Below are 15,454 nucleotides of genomic sequence, written 5' to 3' on the forward strand. Positions count from 1 at the left end.
GATTGAGACTAGGCTGGCCTATGCAATAGCCTTTGCAGACAGTGTACCATATAATGTTTACAGAGTCCTTTGCATAAGGAGAGAGGCTGCCGTACAGCAACAGCACTGAGGTGATGCAGCACATCCTCAACCCATCTCTTTGTTTTGGTTTACCTCTATGAAATATGGAATTTGCAGGTCCCTGTAACTTCTCCCACAGTTTGTAAATCCCTTGTGTGATCATATTATCTTGAAGCAGAGAAGTGACTAATAGCAATGTAAGTATTTTGTGTGCACTGACTGTCAAGAAGACAGCCAGAAGGAAACAAAAATAAAAATGGAGTTGTTATTTAGAAAGTGGCCACATCAGAATCAGCAAGAAGTCAGACGTTAGCCTCACCATGGCAGTGGGAGATGGGAAGAGGGGGAAAAGAGCCCTTGCCCCTATCCCTTTCCCTTCCTTTAGGGATCTATCAAATTTGGAGTGTGGAAATAGTTTGTTCACTGGTAGTGATCCTTTCAGATGCTAAGGTGCTTTAATCCTCAAGTCTCACAGAATCATATAGTGATTTTCATCAAGAGATCTTGAAGTGCTTTACAAAAGGAGGCAAGTGTCATTCTGTGCCTCCATTTCCCCATCTGTAAAATGGAGATAAAGGGTAGATATTTGCTAATGGTCAGCTAGCAGGCTAGTAGCAGAGCCTAAGTCCCAGTCCAGTGCCCACTACATCACTTGGCTCAGCATCTTGTCTGATTAGGCCCAAATGCCTGATCCAAAGTCCCTTGCAGACAGTCAACACGAAGTCTCCCTTTGACTTAAGTGGGGTTTGCATCAGGCTCGAAGGCCTCAGTCCGGCAATTGATAATATGTAGCTGGACTACCATGCCCACTGAAGTTAGTGAGGCTCTACCTGGGGCCAGTAGTCTGCCTACCCACTATCAGCTGTGGGACTTTCTGATCAGAGAACTGTTTCTCAGACATTTCTCTCTCTCCTAGGCTCTCAGATGTCAACCACATCATGTACCCTGGTGTCAAAACTTGCAAAGAGAAGCACAAGAGCTGAAAGCCAGCAGAACAGTAATCAAGACCACAGTTGAAAAAAAAAATGGAGCTTTAAATACCTTAATTTTAGTACCTTTTACCAGCAAATATTGATTTAAATCAGAACCTTGGATTATAGGCAATAAAAATAATGTGAAACCTTTTAAATATACTGAAATAATTAGAAACAGGACTCCTAGGCTATGCATGAGAACCAAAGAGGCAGAATTTGGGGAAGATACAATGGGGAAGGAGGAAGAAGAATGCCATCTTTGAGGATATGTTTAAAACATGGTTAAAATACCCAAAAAACCACATATATTCTGATTACCATCAAGATGGCCTCCAATGATTAGAAGTGAGACAAGTCTCCCATGTAGACAAGGCCTTGAAATCAAAGTCAATAGAATTATTTACCTTACAACTCCCCCTTCCCCCTCAGTCTAGCAGTGTTTTTTTTGTTTTTGTTTTTGTTTTTGTTTTTTTGGGGTGAGGGTTGAGTAGGGACCTGAGTCTCTCAATCTAATGCAATATGGAGTTTTAAAAGTGCAGGGTGATGGCAAAAACTCCCATATTACAGGCAGGGGTGAAAGTAAGCCGGTACATGGCCAACCATACTGGCAAGGGGCAGCTTCCCCGGGGCCCTGCAATTTAAATGGGCCCGGGGCTCCCGGCAGCTGCTCTGGGGGTGATTTAAAGGACCTGGGGCTCCTGGCTGCAGCTGCTGTTGCAGCCAGAGCCTCAGGCCCTTTACATTGTTGCTGGAGCCCCAGGATTGTGGTGGCAGCCAAGAGCCTGTGCCATTTAAATCGCTGCCAGGCCACACTGAAGGGTTGTCTGGGGGGGTCTGACTCCAGCCCCGCCCCCTTCTGCCCAAGGGCCCAACCCTTCTGTTTGAGCTGCTCCTCCTCACACCTTTCTCAGGACCTTGGCCGCCCTGTGTATCAGTAAGTCCCTTAAGTTACTTTCACCCCTGATTACAGGTGACTATATTGGCCACCTAACCCACCCATTATTTTATCATCTTCCTGCAGGTGCTATTTTCGCAGCTATAGCAGGTAGCAAATTGTGATGATTGTCGGCCCCTTACTAGAATTTCTTTCCCATACAACTTCCCCGCATATGAAACGGAGGCTAATTAAAGAGGGTCTAATGAGCAGAACACTCACGTCACCATTTATTACTAAAAAGCCCAAGACCATATCCTTCCCCCTGAAGGTTTTTATACAGCCCTTAGTGTCAGAGTGCCTCAAATATTTGGGAATACAGTGATAATAAATGTTACAAGGAACATATTTAGGAAGCCCAACTGTGACAGGCAGCCATCCCTTTGTGGCACAACCTGCCTCTGCACGTATTATTCCTTTAATTCCTCCTTGATTCTTACAAGAAATCATTTCAAGGCCAGAACCCTTCAACCATGATTTCCCCTTTTTGAGGTTTCTTTTATTAGATCTCTTACAACATATCAAGTTCATTTTTATTACTTTGAGTCCAAACTTTGTTCCCTCTCGATTCAGGGTTACCACAGCCCTCCTTCTGGACCTGTGCAATACTTCAGGTAGGTAGTTTTCCCTCTTTGAGCCAGGAGTCCCAGACCCCTTTTTCTGGAGTGTATCTGATGCTTCTCATCAGCTCTTCCCCTTATGTGAGGCATCTGTTTCTGGGACGTGTGCTGATAACTCAAGTGGGTTTTCCTTCCTTGGGTCAGGAATCCCACAGTGCTCCTTCTAAGGTCTGTGTGGGATAATTCAGGCTGGCTAAAGCCCTCAATCAGCCTTTTCTGAGCTTTTCCTTCTCTTTGCCTTTGCCACCCAGCAGGCAGGCCACAAGCAAACTCCCCCTTTAGATCTCTGGAGGCTTCTCTCTTATTACTAGGTCAGGCCTAATTTACCCACATGTGGCTACAGTACTGTAATCCCTCCCCTCTCCCCAAGTAGGAGAGCTGAGTCACAGCAGCTAGTCACCACATTATATTTTTGCGTCCCTTTTGTACCCTCTTCCCACTCTCAGGTCTTTTTTCATCCCCCTTTCCTTATGATCTGAACTGCCTTCCCACCCAGGTTTGGCAAGTGTGGATTTTCCGAGGCAGGGAGCTGTGGCAGTCCAGGCTTTCCATACACCAAGGGTGGCCAACTTGAGGTGGGGTGTAGTGATTGGGTTTAGGTCTTGTCCAGGATGTGGTGTGGTTGAATCAATGGTTTCTTTGCAGCATGGGGGAGTTAGCGTGGAAGGGTCAAATTCAGGCTTTCCCCCCAGGATGGGGCATTAGATGTGGGGTAGGTTCAGGCCTTCCACAGCGTGATGAGGAGCTGGATTCCCTGGGTGAGTTTGGGATGGGTGAAATCAGGATATAGCGGGGCTCCGTCTTCCCCGGGGTGCAGTAAGGTAGCTCTCCCATGGTAGGGGTTGCATTTGGGCTTACTCAGTGTGCAGGGGAAAGGGAGATACCCTGGAGTCTGGTGCTGGTGGACCCCCGTGAATAAGTGCTGGGCAGGTGCATCCTCCTACTAACTTCAGACTCGGGGTGCGGGGTGGGTGGCTCCCAGGCAGGAGCGCTGCCAACTTTTTTGCTGCCCTAGGCGGCAGAAGGTCCCACCCCAGAAATGCTGCCCCCGACAGAGGTGGCAGAAGGTCTGGCCGCCACGGTCACTGCCCCCCAAATGTTAGCGCCCTAGGCGACTGCCTCAGTTGCCTAATGGGTTGTGCTGGCCCTGCTTCCAGGTAGGGTGACCAGATGCCAAGCACAAAATATGGGGCCACATGGGGCGGGGATGACACACCGGCCAAGCCAAAAAACCCGGAGTGCAAAATATCGATCGGGATGTGGGACAAATAACTAAATACCGGGCCAGTCCCGATTTTATCGCCATGGCTGGTCACCCTACTCGCAGGCTCCGCGTATCTCAGGGCGCAGGGCGGGTGGGTGGCTCCCCAGGGGCACTGCGGGAAGCCAGGGGCCCGCCCGCTAAGCTCCGGCTCAGGGCTCCCTCTGGGATCTCCCCCGTCGCTCTCTGACAAACCTGCCGCCCTGGGCGACCGGATTCGCACAGCCCGGCTGCGGCAGCCCGCCCCGCAGCCATAGCCGGCCCCGCCCCGCTCCCGGCTTTGCAGCGCCGCCGGCCGGGCCCGCCTGTCACTCAGCCGCCTCGAAGATGGCTGCTGCCCTGCGAAGGTTGCTGAGGCCCTCGGTGAGTGTGTGGGCTCCGCTCCCGCGCTGCTGGGCACGGGGGGGCCCTGGCTGCAGGGCGCTCGGGAGGCCAGTTTCTGGTGCACTGAGCCCCTTTCGTTGCAGGGCTCCGGGATGGGTAGGTCACCCCGCCCCCAATCCTGGGGGCACGGAGCTCCCCCCACCTCGTGCACGCTGCATGCTCCTGGCCGACCCCCTGAGCCCCCCAGCTCCTGCACGTGCCGAATCTCTGCCCTCTCTCCTTCCAGGTAGCGCGAGCAACTCCCTTGCCCTGGGGGGCCTGTGCGGCTGCCCTGCGGCCCCCTGTTCCTGCTGCTGCTGCCGCCGGCGGCGGGAGGAAATGCACGGCTCGGGCAGAACTGGCCCTTCCCCGGCTCCATTTCAGCACCAGTAAGTCAGAGCCACCCCTCGCCGCCGCCCCGCCAAGAAGTGTCAGCTGCCCTAGCGCGTGGCGGGCAAGCGGGTGCTTCTGCCGGGGCCCCCACGTGGGTGGGACTGAACAGCCGCAGGGGTTACAGTGTAGCTCGGAGCAGCTCCCTGGGGCTTGTGGGTCAATCAGTCACACGCCTGCAAAATTCATTCCTCTCCGGCTTCCCTGTCTTCACTGGTAAAGTAGCCCTTCATCCTAAACTGATGTGGGGATGCTGCTAAAAAAGGTGACCTCTTGCTGGAGACTATGAGTGGGGCAGGGTTGGACTGTATATTCTTGGAACGGTAACGTCCCCTGCAGATCTGCCAAAAAAATCTGCAATTTCACAGTTGTGAAATGTTGATCTTTGTCTGGATAACATGCAGGCAAAGTGACTAAAGTTTTTCTCTTCATAGGATTGAGTTGGAAAGCATACACGTCTAAAATGTCACATTTGTACACTGAGTATCTTTGCTTCTCAAACATGTAACCTCCCCCCTCCCATTGCTATAACAAAAAGGCAAAAAAAAAATTCCTAACATAATATGATGAGCACAAATAAATATATTCCTACTACAATATGGTGGATCTTGAGCTATTAAATGACAATTGATTCAAAATTCTCAGGCATTCCTATATACTACTCTGGTTGATTAACTTATTTAATAGTTTAAAAGTATCTGTTTAATAGTTTAAAAGTACAGCAGTGGCTCTCAACCTTTCCAGACTACTTTACCCCTTTCAAGAATCTGATTTGTCTTTTGTACTCCCAAGTTTCACCTCACTGAAAAACTTGCACAATCAGACATAAAAATACAAGAGTCACAGCACACTGTTGCTGAAAAATTGCTTACTTTCTCATTTTTACCATATAAATATAAAATAAATCAATTGGCATATAAATATTGTATTTACATTTCAGTGTATAGTATACAAAGTAGTATAACAAATCATTGTCTATAAAATTTTAGTTTGTACTGACTTTGCTGGTGCTTTTTATGTAGCCTGTTGTAAAACTAGGCAAATATCTAGATGAGTTGATATACCCCCAAGGAGACTCCTCTGGGTATGGTTGATAACCACTGACATACAGTATGATTTATTCTTTCTAGGTTCTTCAAGGTCTGTTCCTGCCGTTACCCAGCATGCCCCATATTTTAAAGGAACAGCTGTTGTCAATGAAGAGTTCAAAGAATTGAGCCTAGATGACTTTAAGGGAAAATATCTGGTACTTTTCTTCTACCCTTTGGATTTGTGAGTGTAACTTTTTTTTTTTTTTTAAATATTATCTAGACTCCTGCTCAGTCAGACAGAAACAGCATGTTGTGGGTTTCTATCTCTACCAACATTTCATTTGACCTTGTCTTGGGTAGCCTTGTCAAGCAGAAAGCATGTCTGTTTCTAAAGTGTGAATGATAACAGTCGGGGAGGAGATGAGTTTCATACTGCAACAATAGTTCTGTTGGCTCATTTTAAGTGTAAAGCTGGGAACAAATCCTGTTGCCTCTGGAGGACCTTGAGTGCTTCAGAACAAAATTGGCTCCACTACATAGGGGGATCCTGGTTGCAGAGAACTCCTCTGCCTGTGCGCCTTGGAGCTCTGAGTCACCATGAAGGGATTTACTTAGGGGTGGGCTATGGCAGAGCTGGTAGATCTGTGATTAAGCAGCTCCAGTAAACAAAAGCTGTTCAGAATGCGAGTTGTGGGTTGCCACTCACATGAAGTCCTGAGCCCACAATAGTAGCTGTGGAGTGGCTCTGCTGGTGGGGTAGCTGGGAGAGGATTCCATTTTCAATCCCTCCATCCACGTTCCTCGAATGTAGAACTTTTCTGCAAACTGTTCACCTAAGAGCTAGCAGAATGAGAACTCATGAAAATGTCTTGCTTGTTGAAAATGTAGACACAAAAAATCAGTGTACTATTTAACTGCTATTGCTGTTTTTCTGAGACTTGTTGAAACTGATTCAGCTACTTGAAAACTTGAATCAGTGATGAAATAGAACTGTAAAACATGCTACATAAGTAATACAGCAGTGTGTTTTGTGCCTGGAAACCAATGTTTCCTCATTCTTTTAAAACTTTTTTGTGAAGCTTAGATCTGGAATAATTACAACGTACTTTCTTTTATTTACTACCCTTCTCTTCCCACCCAGCACTTTTGTATGCCCAACAGAAATTGTGGCTTTCAGTGACAAAGCTAATGAATTTCGTGATGTGAACTGTGAGGTCGTTGCTGTATCTGTGGATTCTCACTTTTGTCATCTGGCCTGGACAAAAACACCACGAAAGGTATGAGTCACATGGCTGTTTTCTCACTAACAGCACTTTGGAGAGTGCTATTGAGAAGTTGTGTAAAATCCTGTATTTGCTCGTGCAAAGAGGCTGATTGCCTTCAAAAGAGGATTCAACTCTGCAAACTCTTACTATCAAGCATAAATTTCCACTATACTTTTTGAATAATCTTTCTCTAATTGAACACAAGTGCATAGAGAGGCATTTCCTAAATAGTCAACGTGCATACGTTTACGGTAGTTTATTTTAGGACAGGCCTTAAAAAAAAAAAAAAAAAAGCAAACAAGAAGAAAGAATTACCTGATTGTAGCATTTGACAGCTTTTCTGTGTGTATATTTAATATGAGATCTAATTTTAAGTATTAAACTTCGAAGCACTGTCTTCCTCATCTGGTTCTTTTAAAATAAAAAATGTGGAGACAGATAATAGTTCAAAAGTATAAGGCTCAAAAACTTCTTTGCCATATTTAGCTAATAGCTAACTTCTGTGTTTGATGTAGTACCACAACCAGATACTTCGCTTTCCTGTCCAGTGTATGTCTGAGTAGTCTTGAAGTTTACACAGTGTGATTAAATGTTAACTTCTGAGTAAAACCTATAATGCATATTCTATTTATGAGATGCCTTAAATAAAGGCAATTTATTACTTGTGATCTTGTACATAAAATTTAGTAGTTACTACATATCCCTGCTGTGTATGTGTAACTAGTAAGTAGTTAATCAGTAGCTAACTTTTTTCTGATCTAATTGAAACAAAGAATAATAGGCTTGTTAGATTTATAGCATCAGCTGAAAGCTACTGAAATTCCTAACAACCTCATTTAAGACACAAAAAAGCTTAAAACTTCTTGTGTAATAAAATGGTGCACCTAACTCCTTGAGAGAAGGAGGAAGTGGTAGGGAGGAGTTGTTCTTACTGTCAGGTCTCTTTACATTCAGTAATGCCAAAATGATGTTGGTCTTCTGCCAGTAACCAGACTAGAAAACCTAATGGAGCAGTTCAAAAAAGGCTCATATCTGATGTCTTCAGTTGTTGCTAATATGGTTATATGGAAATGCTTCGTTGTGTTTATACTTCCTAGCAAAAATGTACCTAGGTCAGGACCAGTCTGAAGCTATGTATAATTGCAGATTCATGTGAAGGCCCACAAGCTGATGTTGCCTGCCTCTGTGTGTGTGTGTGTGTTGTTTTGTAATATGCAGACAGAAGAGAGAGCTAATTTTGTTAAAGTATGTCATGCCTAATATACTTGGACTAAGCTTTGCCTTGGGCAAATCAGTTTGTATTCATATTAAACAAAGTTGGTTCAAAACTCCAAAATGTGAATATTGGCTTTGATGTACTAATGCACATGTAAAGTTACATTTGGCACCTGTTTCATCCAGAGGTCTCAAAGCACTCTATAAAAGTGGGAAAGTATTCTTCCCATGGTGCCTTTGCAAGAAACGGAGGTTCAGAGAGACAAAGGCCTTGATTTCTTTAACGCTTATGTGAGTAAAGTTATGCACCTGTATGAGTAGTTCTGTCATGGATAGGTATGTGCAGAATCAGGTCTATGTGATTGCCTGAGGTTGCACACTGGTTCATTGACAGTGCCAGGAATAGAAAAGCTAACATTCATCAGTCTCATTTCAAGGATAGGTTATCCTTTGGCGGTCAAAATGTTGCACAATTCAGTACACTCTCTCACTCGACTGCCCAAATATAGGAAAATATGTGCTTGAAATACTGAACGTATTTACATACAGAAAACAGAATATCTTTGACATAATATAACGGTTCAGATATAAACATTACTAGCATGAAAAAAATGCAAACATCTGTACTTATATATGGATATTCAATTTGTATAATAAAGTGACATCTCTCTTAGTAGATCATGTGCAATAGATGCTATTTTACTTAATTAAAGTGATCACCTAGTGTATAAGGGGAAATAATTTTCCCCAAAATCTTTCCATTGCTGTTATGGGTGGTCTAGTACCAGCTGTGTCAGCAGTCTGAAAATCATCAGTGTAGAAGGGCTTCGTGTTCAGGGAGGTTGTGTTTTTTAAAACTAGCAATTAAGTTTGCTCAAAGCATGTGAACTAATTATACCACGTTAAGAGCCTAGTTTAATAAAGGCTCAAGAATGAATGTTTTATCAGTGCTGTGACTCCTGAAGGGAACTCCTAGTAGGCAGTGATGCAATGAATATAAAAAACTAAACAAACATTCAGTCTTCACTCTTATTACACTCAAACTTACCCTTCTGTTATTTATTTCTACTAGAGTGGTGGCTTGGGCCATATGAATATCCCGCTTCTGTCAGACTTGACAAAACAAATCTCCCGAGATTATGGTGTGCTATTAGAAGGACCTGGTCTAGCACTAAGGTAGGACCTTGTTCTCTGGTAACCTCTATTGTTCCCTAGTTATGACAGTGCCAAGTTTAAAACTGCATGGGCCATATTGTACTCCCTTTCCCCTCAAAAATCTGTGTAAGCATGAAACACAGCTTGTCAAACTGGCTTGTTTTGCAGTTTCTGTAGAGTGTTATAGAAGGTGGGGGAAGGGTTTATAGCCTTCTGGAGAGGTCAGGGTGTGAAGCCTCTGGAACTTATCTATCCAGGAACACTTGTGAGGAAAGAATGTTCTGTTCTGTTCTTGAGACTCTCTTAACCCAATGCTTCCTCTCTTCCCTATCTCTCTGAGGGGGGGAGGGAAGGATAGGTTAGAGTAGTACTAATATTTATGCAGAGCTCCATGCAATTTTGAGGAGGTCAAGCAGCACAGAGGCTCAAATCTGCCCCTTCTTGAGTGCCCATGGATTCCTAGCTGCACATGTATGGCACAGCGAGATTTGCCACATGATGGCAAGGAAGAAATTATGCTTGGCTGTGCTTTGTATTTTCTCTGCTCTGCTTTCTGACCCTTTGTATTTGAGGACGCATGAGTTCTATTTCTCGTTGCTATATAGTAATAGAGAACAGCAGTGATCCCAGAGTGCTCTTTAACTCTGCTTCATAACCTCTTTGTTTTAAAAAAAGTGCAACTTTTTGTCTAAATTGTTGGCTAGGAAGGAACTTGAATATTTGTTGCCAAATCTAATTAATTCCACCACTTTAGTTTACAGGTGAAATTGAGACATTCTTTTAAATGCATAACCAGCTATCCTTGTAACTAGGAATTAGACTAAATCTTGTATTCTATATGCAGACAACGCTCAAAGTAGCACTTTAAATGGATTTGGAGGTGCCTTAAAATAACAGAAAGAAGTGCTTTCAGTACCTGGAAAGCATGGATGGGATTAATGCTCTGATTACACTTTCGTAATCAGCATCTTTAGTTCTGACTATTGTCGTTACTTCTTCTTAGCTATCTTATTGTGCAAAAAGTACACCTTAGCAAGTATTGTACAAACGTTCCATACACTGTTGTATGAGTGATTTAGAATAACTTCACCTCTGTGCACAAGAAACAAGATACAGAATTAATATTGCAAAGGTTCAAAACATCTTTGTTCATATACAGAGGTCTCTTCATCATTGATCCTAATGGAATCATCAAGCATCTGAGTATCAATGATCTCCCTGTTGGCCGCAGTGTAGAAGAGACCCTTCGCTTGGTGAAGGCATTCCAATACGTGGACACTCATGGAGAGGTTTGCCCAGCAAACTGGACTCCAGAGTCCCCTACGGTATGTGTTGGTTAAGTATCACCATCCAATATATGGACCCGATCCTGGAAAATGTCCTACCTTTTTGCTGGAAAGTCTGAAGACTGGGCACTGTAATATGAAAGGACTCATTAACTTAAAAGTCTTTTAAGTTTTCATTGTATGAATTGATGCCCTCAGTCTGAACCATTAAAGTGCATTCACAATACACCTCTACCCCGATATAACACGACCCAATAGAACACAGATTCGCATACAACACGGTAAAGCTCTGACATGCTGCCGGGCCAGGCCAGGGCTGAGGGGTTTGATAAGGGGCAGATGGTCTCCGGAGGGGTCAGAGGCTCCCACCCCAGGGTCTGGGGGGCAGGAGCTGTGGGAGGGCACTTTTGGGGGCCTCGCAGTCCCAGAGTGGCCTGGGGGATTAGCGGGGGGCCAGGAGAAGCCCACTCTGCTTCCCTGGCCCCGGACATGTCACTTGAGGGAGGGGTCTTGGGGGAAGGGATCCCCCCGCACTCACCAGCAGCAGTGGAAGTGGAGCAGCCTGGCCCTAGCCCACTGCACTCCGCCAGCTCCCAGCCACAGCACTCCGCTTCCTGCTGCAGGTGAGTATGGGAGGTGTCCTTTCCCCAAGCTCCCTGCACTCACCTGCGTCGGAAAGTGGAGCGCTGCGGCTGGGAGGTGGCAGAGTGGAGCAGGCTGGGGCCGCATCGCTCTCCTTCCCGCCACCGGTGAGTGTGGAGGGCGTCCTTTCCCCAACCTCCCCGTACTCACCGGTGGCGGGAAGCAGAGCAGCCCAGCCCCAGCAAGCTCCACTCCACCAGCTCTCAGCCGTGGTGCTCCACTTCCCGACGCAGGTGAGTGCAGGGCCTTTCCCCAGCTGCGCCCCAGCGACACGGCTGGGGCTGGGGCAAGGAAAGCGGAGCAGGCTGGGGCCGCGTCACTCCACTTCCCTCCGCAGGTGAGTGTGAGGGGGCTTCCTTTCCCCAACCTCTCCGCACTCACGACAGGAAGCGGAGTGCCGTGGCTGGGAGTTGGCAGGGTGGAGTGGACTGGGGCTAGGCTGCTCTGCTTCCCACTGCTGCCGGTGAGTGCCTGTCGGGGTGGATAGGGTTCGGAGCAGTCGGGACAGGGGGGTTGGGTAGGGGGTGGGATCTTGGGGGTGATTAGGGATGAGGGTCTCTGGAGGGGGCAGTCAGGGAACAAGGAACGGGGGGAGGGTGGGGCAAAGCAAGTTTGATATAATGCGGTCTCATCTATAATGCGGTGCGATTTTTTTTGTCTTCTGAGGACCACGTTATATCAGGGTAGAGGTGTACTAGAAGTTACATGTGGAGAAAACATTCACATTTTGTATTCTTTTGAGAGTACAAAATCCCTCCCTCCACCCAACACGTCTGAGTACATGCAGTCTTCACTTGCTTCCCGTATTAACTGTCATGACAGTCTGCCTGGATTGTCTTGATTTGCCTTGTGTTTTGTATCTGTTTAAATTAGGGCTGTCAAACGATTTTTAAAAATCGCGATTAATCGTGAGATTAAAAAGGATAGCTGCGATTAATCACAGGTTTAATCGCACTGTCAAACAATAATAGAATACCAATTTACATTTATTATAAATATTTTGGATGTCTTTCTACATTTTCAAATATAGTGATTTCAATTACAACACAATAGGAAGTATACAGAGCTCACTTTATATTTTGTTACAAGTATTTGCACTGTAAAAATGTGCAATCTACAAGTTGAAGAATGAAAGGCTATACAAATGTTTAGCAAGGGCTACGAGGTTTACACCGATGCCCTGATTGTCGGGGCCCTGGGTGCCTGGGATCCCTGTAATGAACGTGTACTTGGGGCCTGTGGGGTGGGCTGTCGCTATGCACGGCTCATGAGACGTTTGATGGTCTCGGACACTATCCGGTGGTCTAGGGACATTTACATAGAGCACATCACCGGCCACCGCCAATACCAAGAGTGAGCCGGCGTGGCTCTGTGCACCCACGGGGGGAGGAGGCCTATAAACCCCCCCTACTGAACCATATCCCCTAAGCCCTAAAGCCACCGACCTAGATTCCATCATGCGAGGGTCATCCCGTCCCCATTACCCGGCCCACTTACTTATACCCATGACTGCGTGTAACCCACTGTATGAGCGATGTACCCTCACTGCTTCCCTACTGCTTCTTGATCCCACCCACCATACACCGCGCATTGGGGGACCTTGCAGACTGTATATGTTATGTGCTAACCAATTCCCACATACCAGCATCCCCCTATACTCTATATGTTGCCCCCAATGACCAACAACTGACGCTTTGAACTCTTTGTATCATTTTTATTTAAACATTCTCTAATAAACTTTTATATCTGGCATGTAAATACCTTGCAATGCCTGCTACAACAGTGCCAATGTGAATGCTTGTTCTCATTTTCAAGTCACTTTGTAAATAAGAAGTGGGCGGCATTATCTCCTGTAAATGTAAAAAAAAAAACTTGTTTGTCTTAGCGATTGACTGAACAAGAAGTAGGCTGAGTGGACTTTGTTTTGTTTTTGAGTACAGTTATATGGGGAAAATACCTACATTTGTAAGTTGTACTTTCACAATAAAGAGATTGCACTACAATACTTGTATGTGGTGAATTGAAAAATACTATTTTTTGTTTCTCTTCTATGGGCAAGTATTTTAAATAAAAAATAAAGTGAGCACTGTACACTTTGTTCTGTGTTGTAATTGAAATAAATATATTTGAAAATGAAAAAAAAATCAAAAATATTCATAATAAATTTAAACTGGTATTCTATTGTTTAACAGTGTGATTTAAAACTGATTGATAGTCCTAGTTTATATTTTTTAAATGTCTTGCAGTTAAATATTTTTCAGTTTTCTTTTTGCAGCTGAGAAGCCTGCACTTCTCTTAAAATACCTCTGTACATTGCTTCTCATGAGAGAGTGGATGTACAGAAATAACTGTGTGGTTTATTAAAGCATAAACAGTATTCTTAAATGGAATCTTAAATATAAAGCCATATTTTTTATCTCCTACACTTTGTGTATATACTAACTTGTATAAAACTCTCTCTTTGTTTACAGATCAAGCCAAGTCCAGAAGCTTCTAAGGAGTACTTTGAGAAAGTGCATAAATAGATCATCAAATACAGCAAGGTGGCAATGAAAGAGTCCTTATTACTGTTACTTAGAAACCATATGCTGGATTTCCTAAGGAAGCAACCATGATTGCATTTAAGTGCAAATTTTAAAAAAATTTTTTTTGGTGTTTAAGAAAAATTGTTAAATGCTGAAACATTAAATAGTTACATAATCAACAAGTTTTAAATCATATTCTTGGAGCTGTTTTTTCCCCAGAGAGAGTGCACTGCAGTCCCATATATCTCTGTATTCAGCCATTCTCTTCCTTATCTCCTCCTTGTATATGTGTCTGTGACTTTGCAGGGGAGGAGAAGTGTTGGCCTTTCCTCCTTCCTTTTAAGCAGTCTTAGAAGATAAATAGTGCCAGGCTTTCTGTGCACACATGAAATTGGACGATAGACTCTTGTTTCTGAGAGCTGGAAATACTGAGCCGTAGAGTGGATGATACAGAGAAATATCTAGAACGTGGTTCTCTTTAATTTTCCAGTAGCTCTTTTAAGCAGGGATGGAAGAATTCCTTGTACAGATTATGCTCATGTTTTTTTTCCAAACTTCTTCCACATGCAAATCTGATTTGGAGGTTGAAGAAACAAATATCTACAATTGTTCAGCTAAGATGTATTGGAATATAGAACATTAAATGAAGAATAACTGCATCCGGTTTAGGAACTGGTGGAGATGTGAACTTAACTCTAATTGTGGTACATTTACTGGCGCTTAATCATTACTGTTTTTGCCTTTTGAAATAGTTGGTCATACACTTAAATTTTCCGTTGCACTAAATGCAGATTTCCAAATATTGTAGTGCTTGATGTGTAATTATGTAGGAAGATTCACTAAGTCTGGTTAAGATTTAATATGGCTTCTTCCTGAAATGATTTTGAGCATATATTTTTTCTTAAACTATGAAATCATCAATAAATTAATCTTAAAGCAGACTGTCTACAGTGTTGTTCTAAATACCATCTAGGTTGGATGTTCTTTCTCCTCTGCTTACCAGAGACTGGGTGTGGTGTTGCATGAAGTTTTATCTCCCACAGCCCCACCTACTACCATTTATAAGCTGCTAGAGGCTGCAGATAACTGTGGAAGAAACTGGACCATATGTGTTGCAAAGGAATAGCTGCTGAAGAACTGGATTAGTGAAAACTCCTTAAAATCCTGTATAAACATAATGAGTCTCTTCACCAGGGGTACAGAAGAAATAATGTGGAAGAATGAAGGTGGAAACCTGTAAGAGAGCCCAAGTTGGAGCAGTGGATAGCTGGACTAGCTAGTTCTTTGCTAAGAGAATATTGCTCTAAACTGTAATTGACTAATCTGTCAAAATGCTACAGTTAACTAATGAAAAAGGCTTCTCTTGTATCATGCAAGAGCATGTGGAGTGTTCATTTAGGCACATTGACTGGAAGAGAGTGATAGTGAGTAACTGAGCTCTTAGCTCTATATACCTACCAAGAATCTTTTTGATCCTGTCAAATTTCATATTAGTTTAGGTTTTCATAAGTGTAGCATTAACCAGATATTTGTGAAAATTTAAGATCCTGCAAAGACTTGCGCATGCTTCCTCTATGCATTGTATGCAATCCCTTTGACTTCAAATCAGTGCTTCTTGTTTGATATTTAAACATTTCAAGATAGGAAAAATCTCTACTTCGGTGTATTTTCAGTTGCTAGAACTGAACAGGCATATGGTGAGTCACAGCTGGGTCTCACTGCTAGGTAAATTG

The 15,454-nt window shown here is 44.1% G+C and overlaps 1 protein-coding gene across 1 annotated transcript; it reads left to right on the top strand.

Annotated features, from left to right (window-relative positions):
• The first annotated feature begins 4,095 nt into the window (after positions 1-4,095).
• Positions 4,096-14,660, top strand: PRDX3 (peroxiredoxin 3). The gene is made up of 7 exons (XM_050959060.1): positions 4,096-4,212; positions 4,460-4,601; positions 5,733-5,874; positions 6,775-6,910; positions 9,186-9,289; positions 10,428-10,593; positions 13,668-14,660. The coding sequence occupies exons 1-7, from the start codon at positions 4,177-4,179 to the stop codon at positions 13,719-13,721; spliced, it is 780 nt and encodes a 259-aa protein (XP_050815017.1). The 5' UTR covers positions 4,096-4,176; the 3' UTR covers positions 13,722-14,660.
• The last annotated feature ends 794 nt before the right edge of the window (positions 14,661-15,454 follow it).

The sequence above is a fragment of the Gopherus flavomarginatus genome, chromosome 6 (assembly GCF_025201925.1).
Source record: "Gopherus flavomarginatus isolate rGopFla2 chromosome 6, rGopFla2.mat.asm, whole genome shotgun sequence".
In the NCBI taxonomy this organism is placed as follows: domain Eukaryota; kingdom Metazoa; phylum Chordata; order Testudines; family Testudinidae; genus Gopherus; species Gopherus flavomarginatus.

Excerpts from the sequence above, each read along its gene's own strand:
- PRDX3 (XM_050959060.1), top strand. The coding sequence starts at position 4,177 with ATGGCTGCTGCCCTGCGAAGGTTGCTGAGGCCCTCG. Across the intron at positions 4,213-4,459 it reads GAAGGTTGCTGAGGCCCTCG|GTAGCGCGAGCAACTCCCTT; the intron begins GTGAGTGTGTGG and ends CTCTCCTTCCAG. Across the intron at positions 10,594-13,667 it reads GGACTCCAGAGTCCCCTACG|ATCAAGCCAAGTCCAGAAGC; the intron begins GTATGTGTTGGT and ends CTTTGTTTACAG.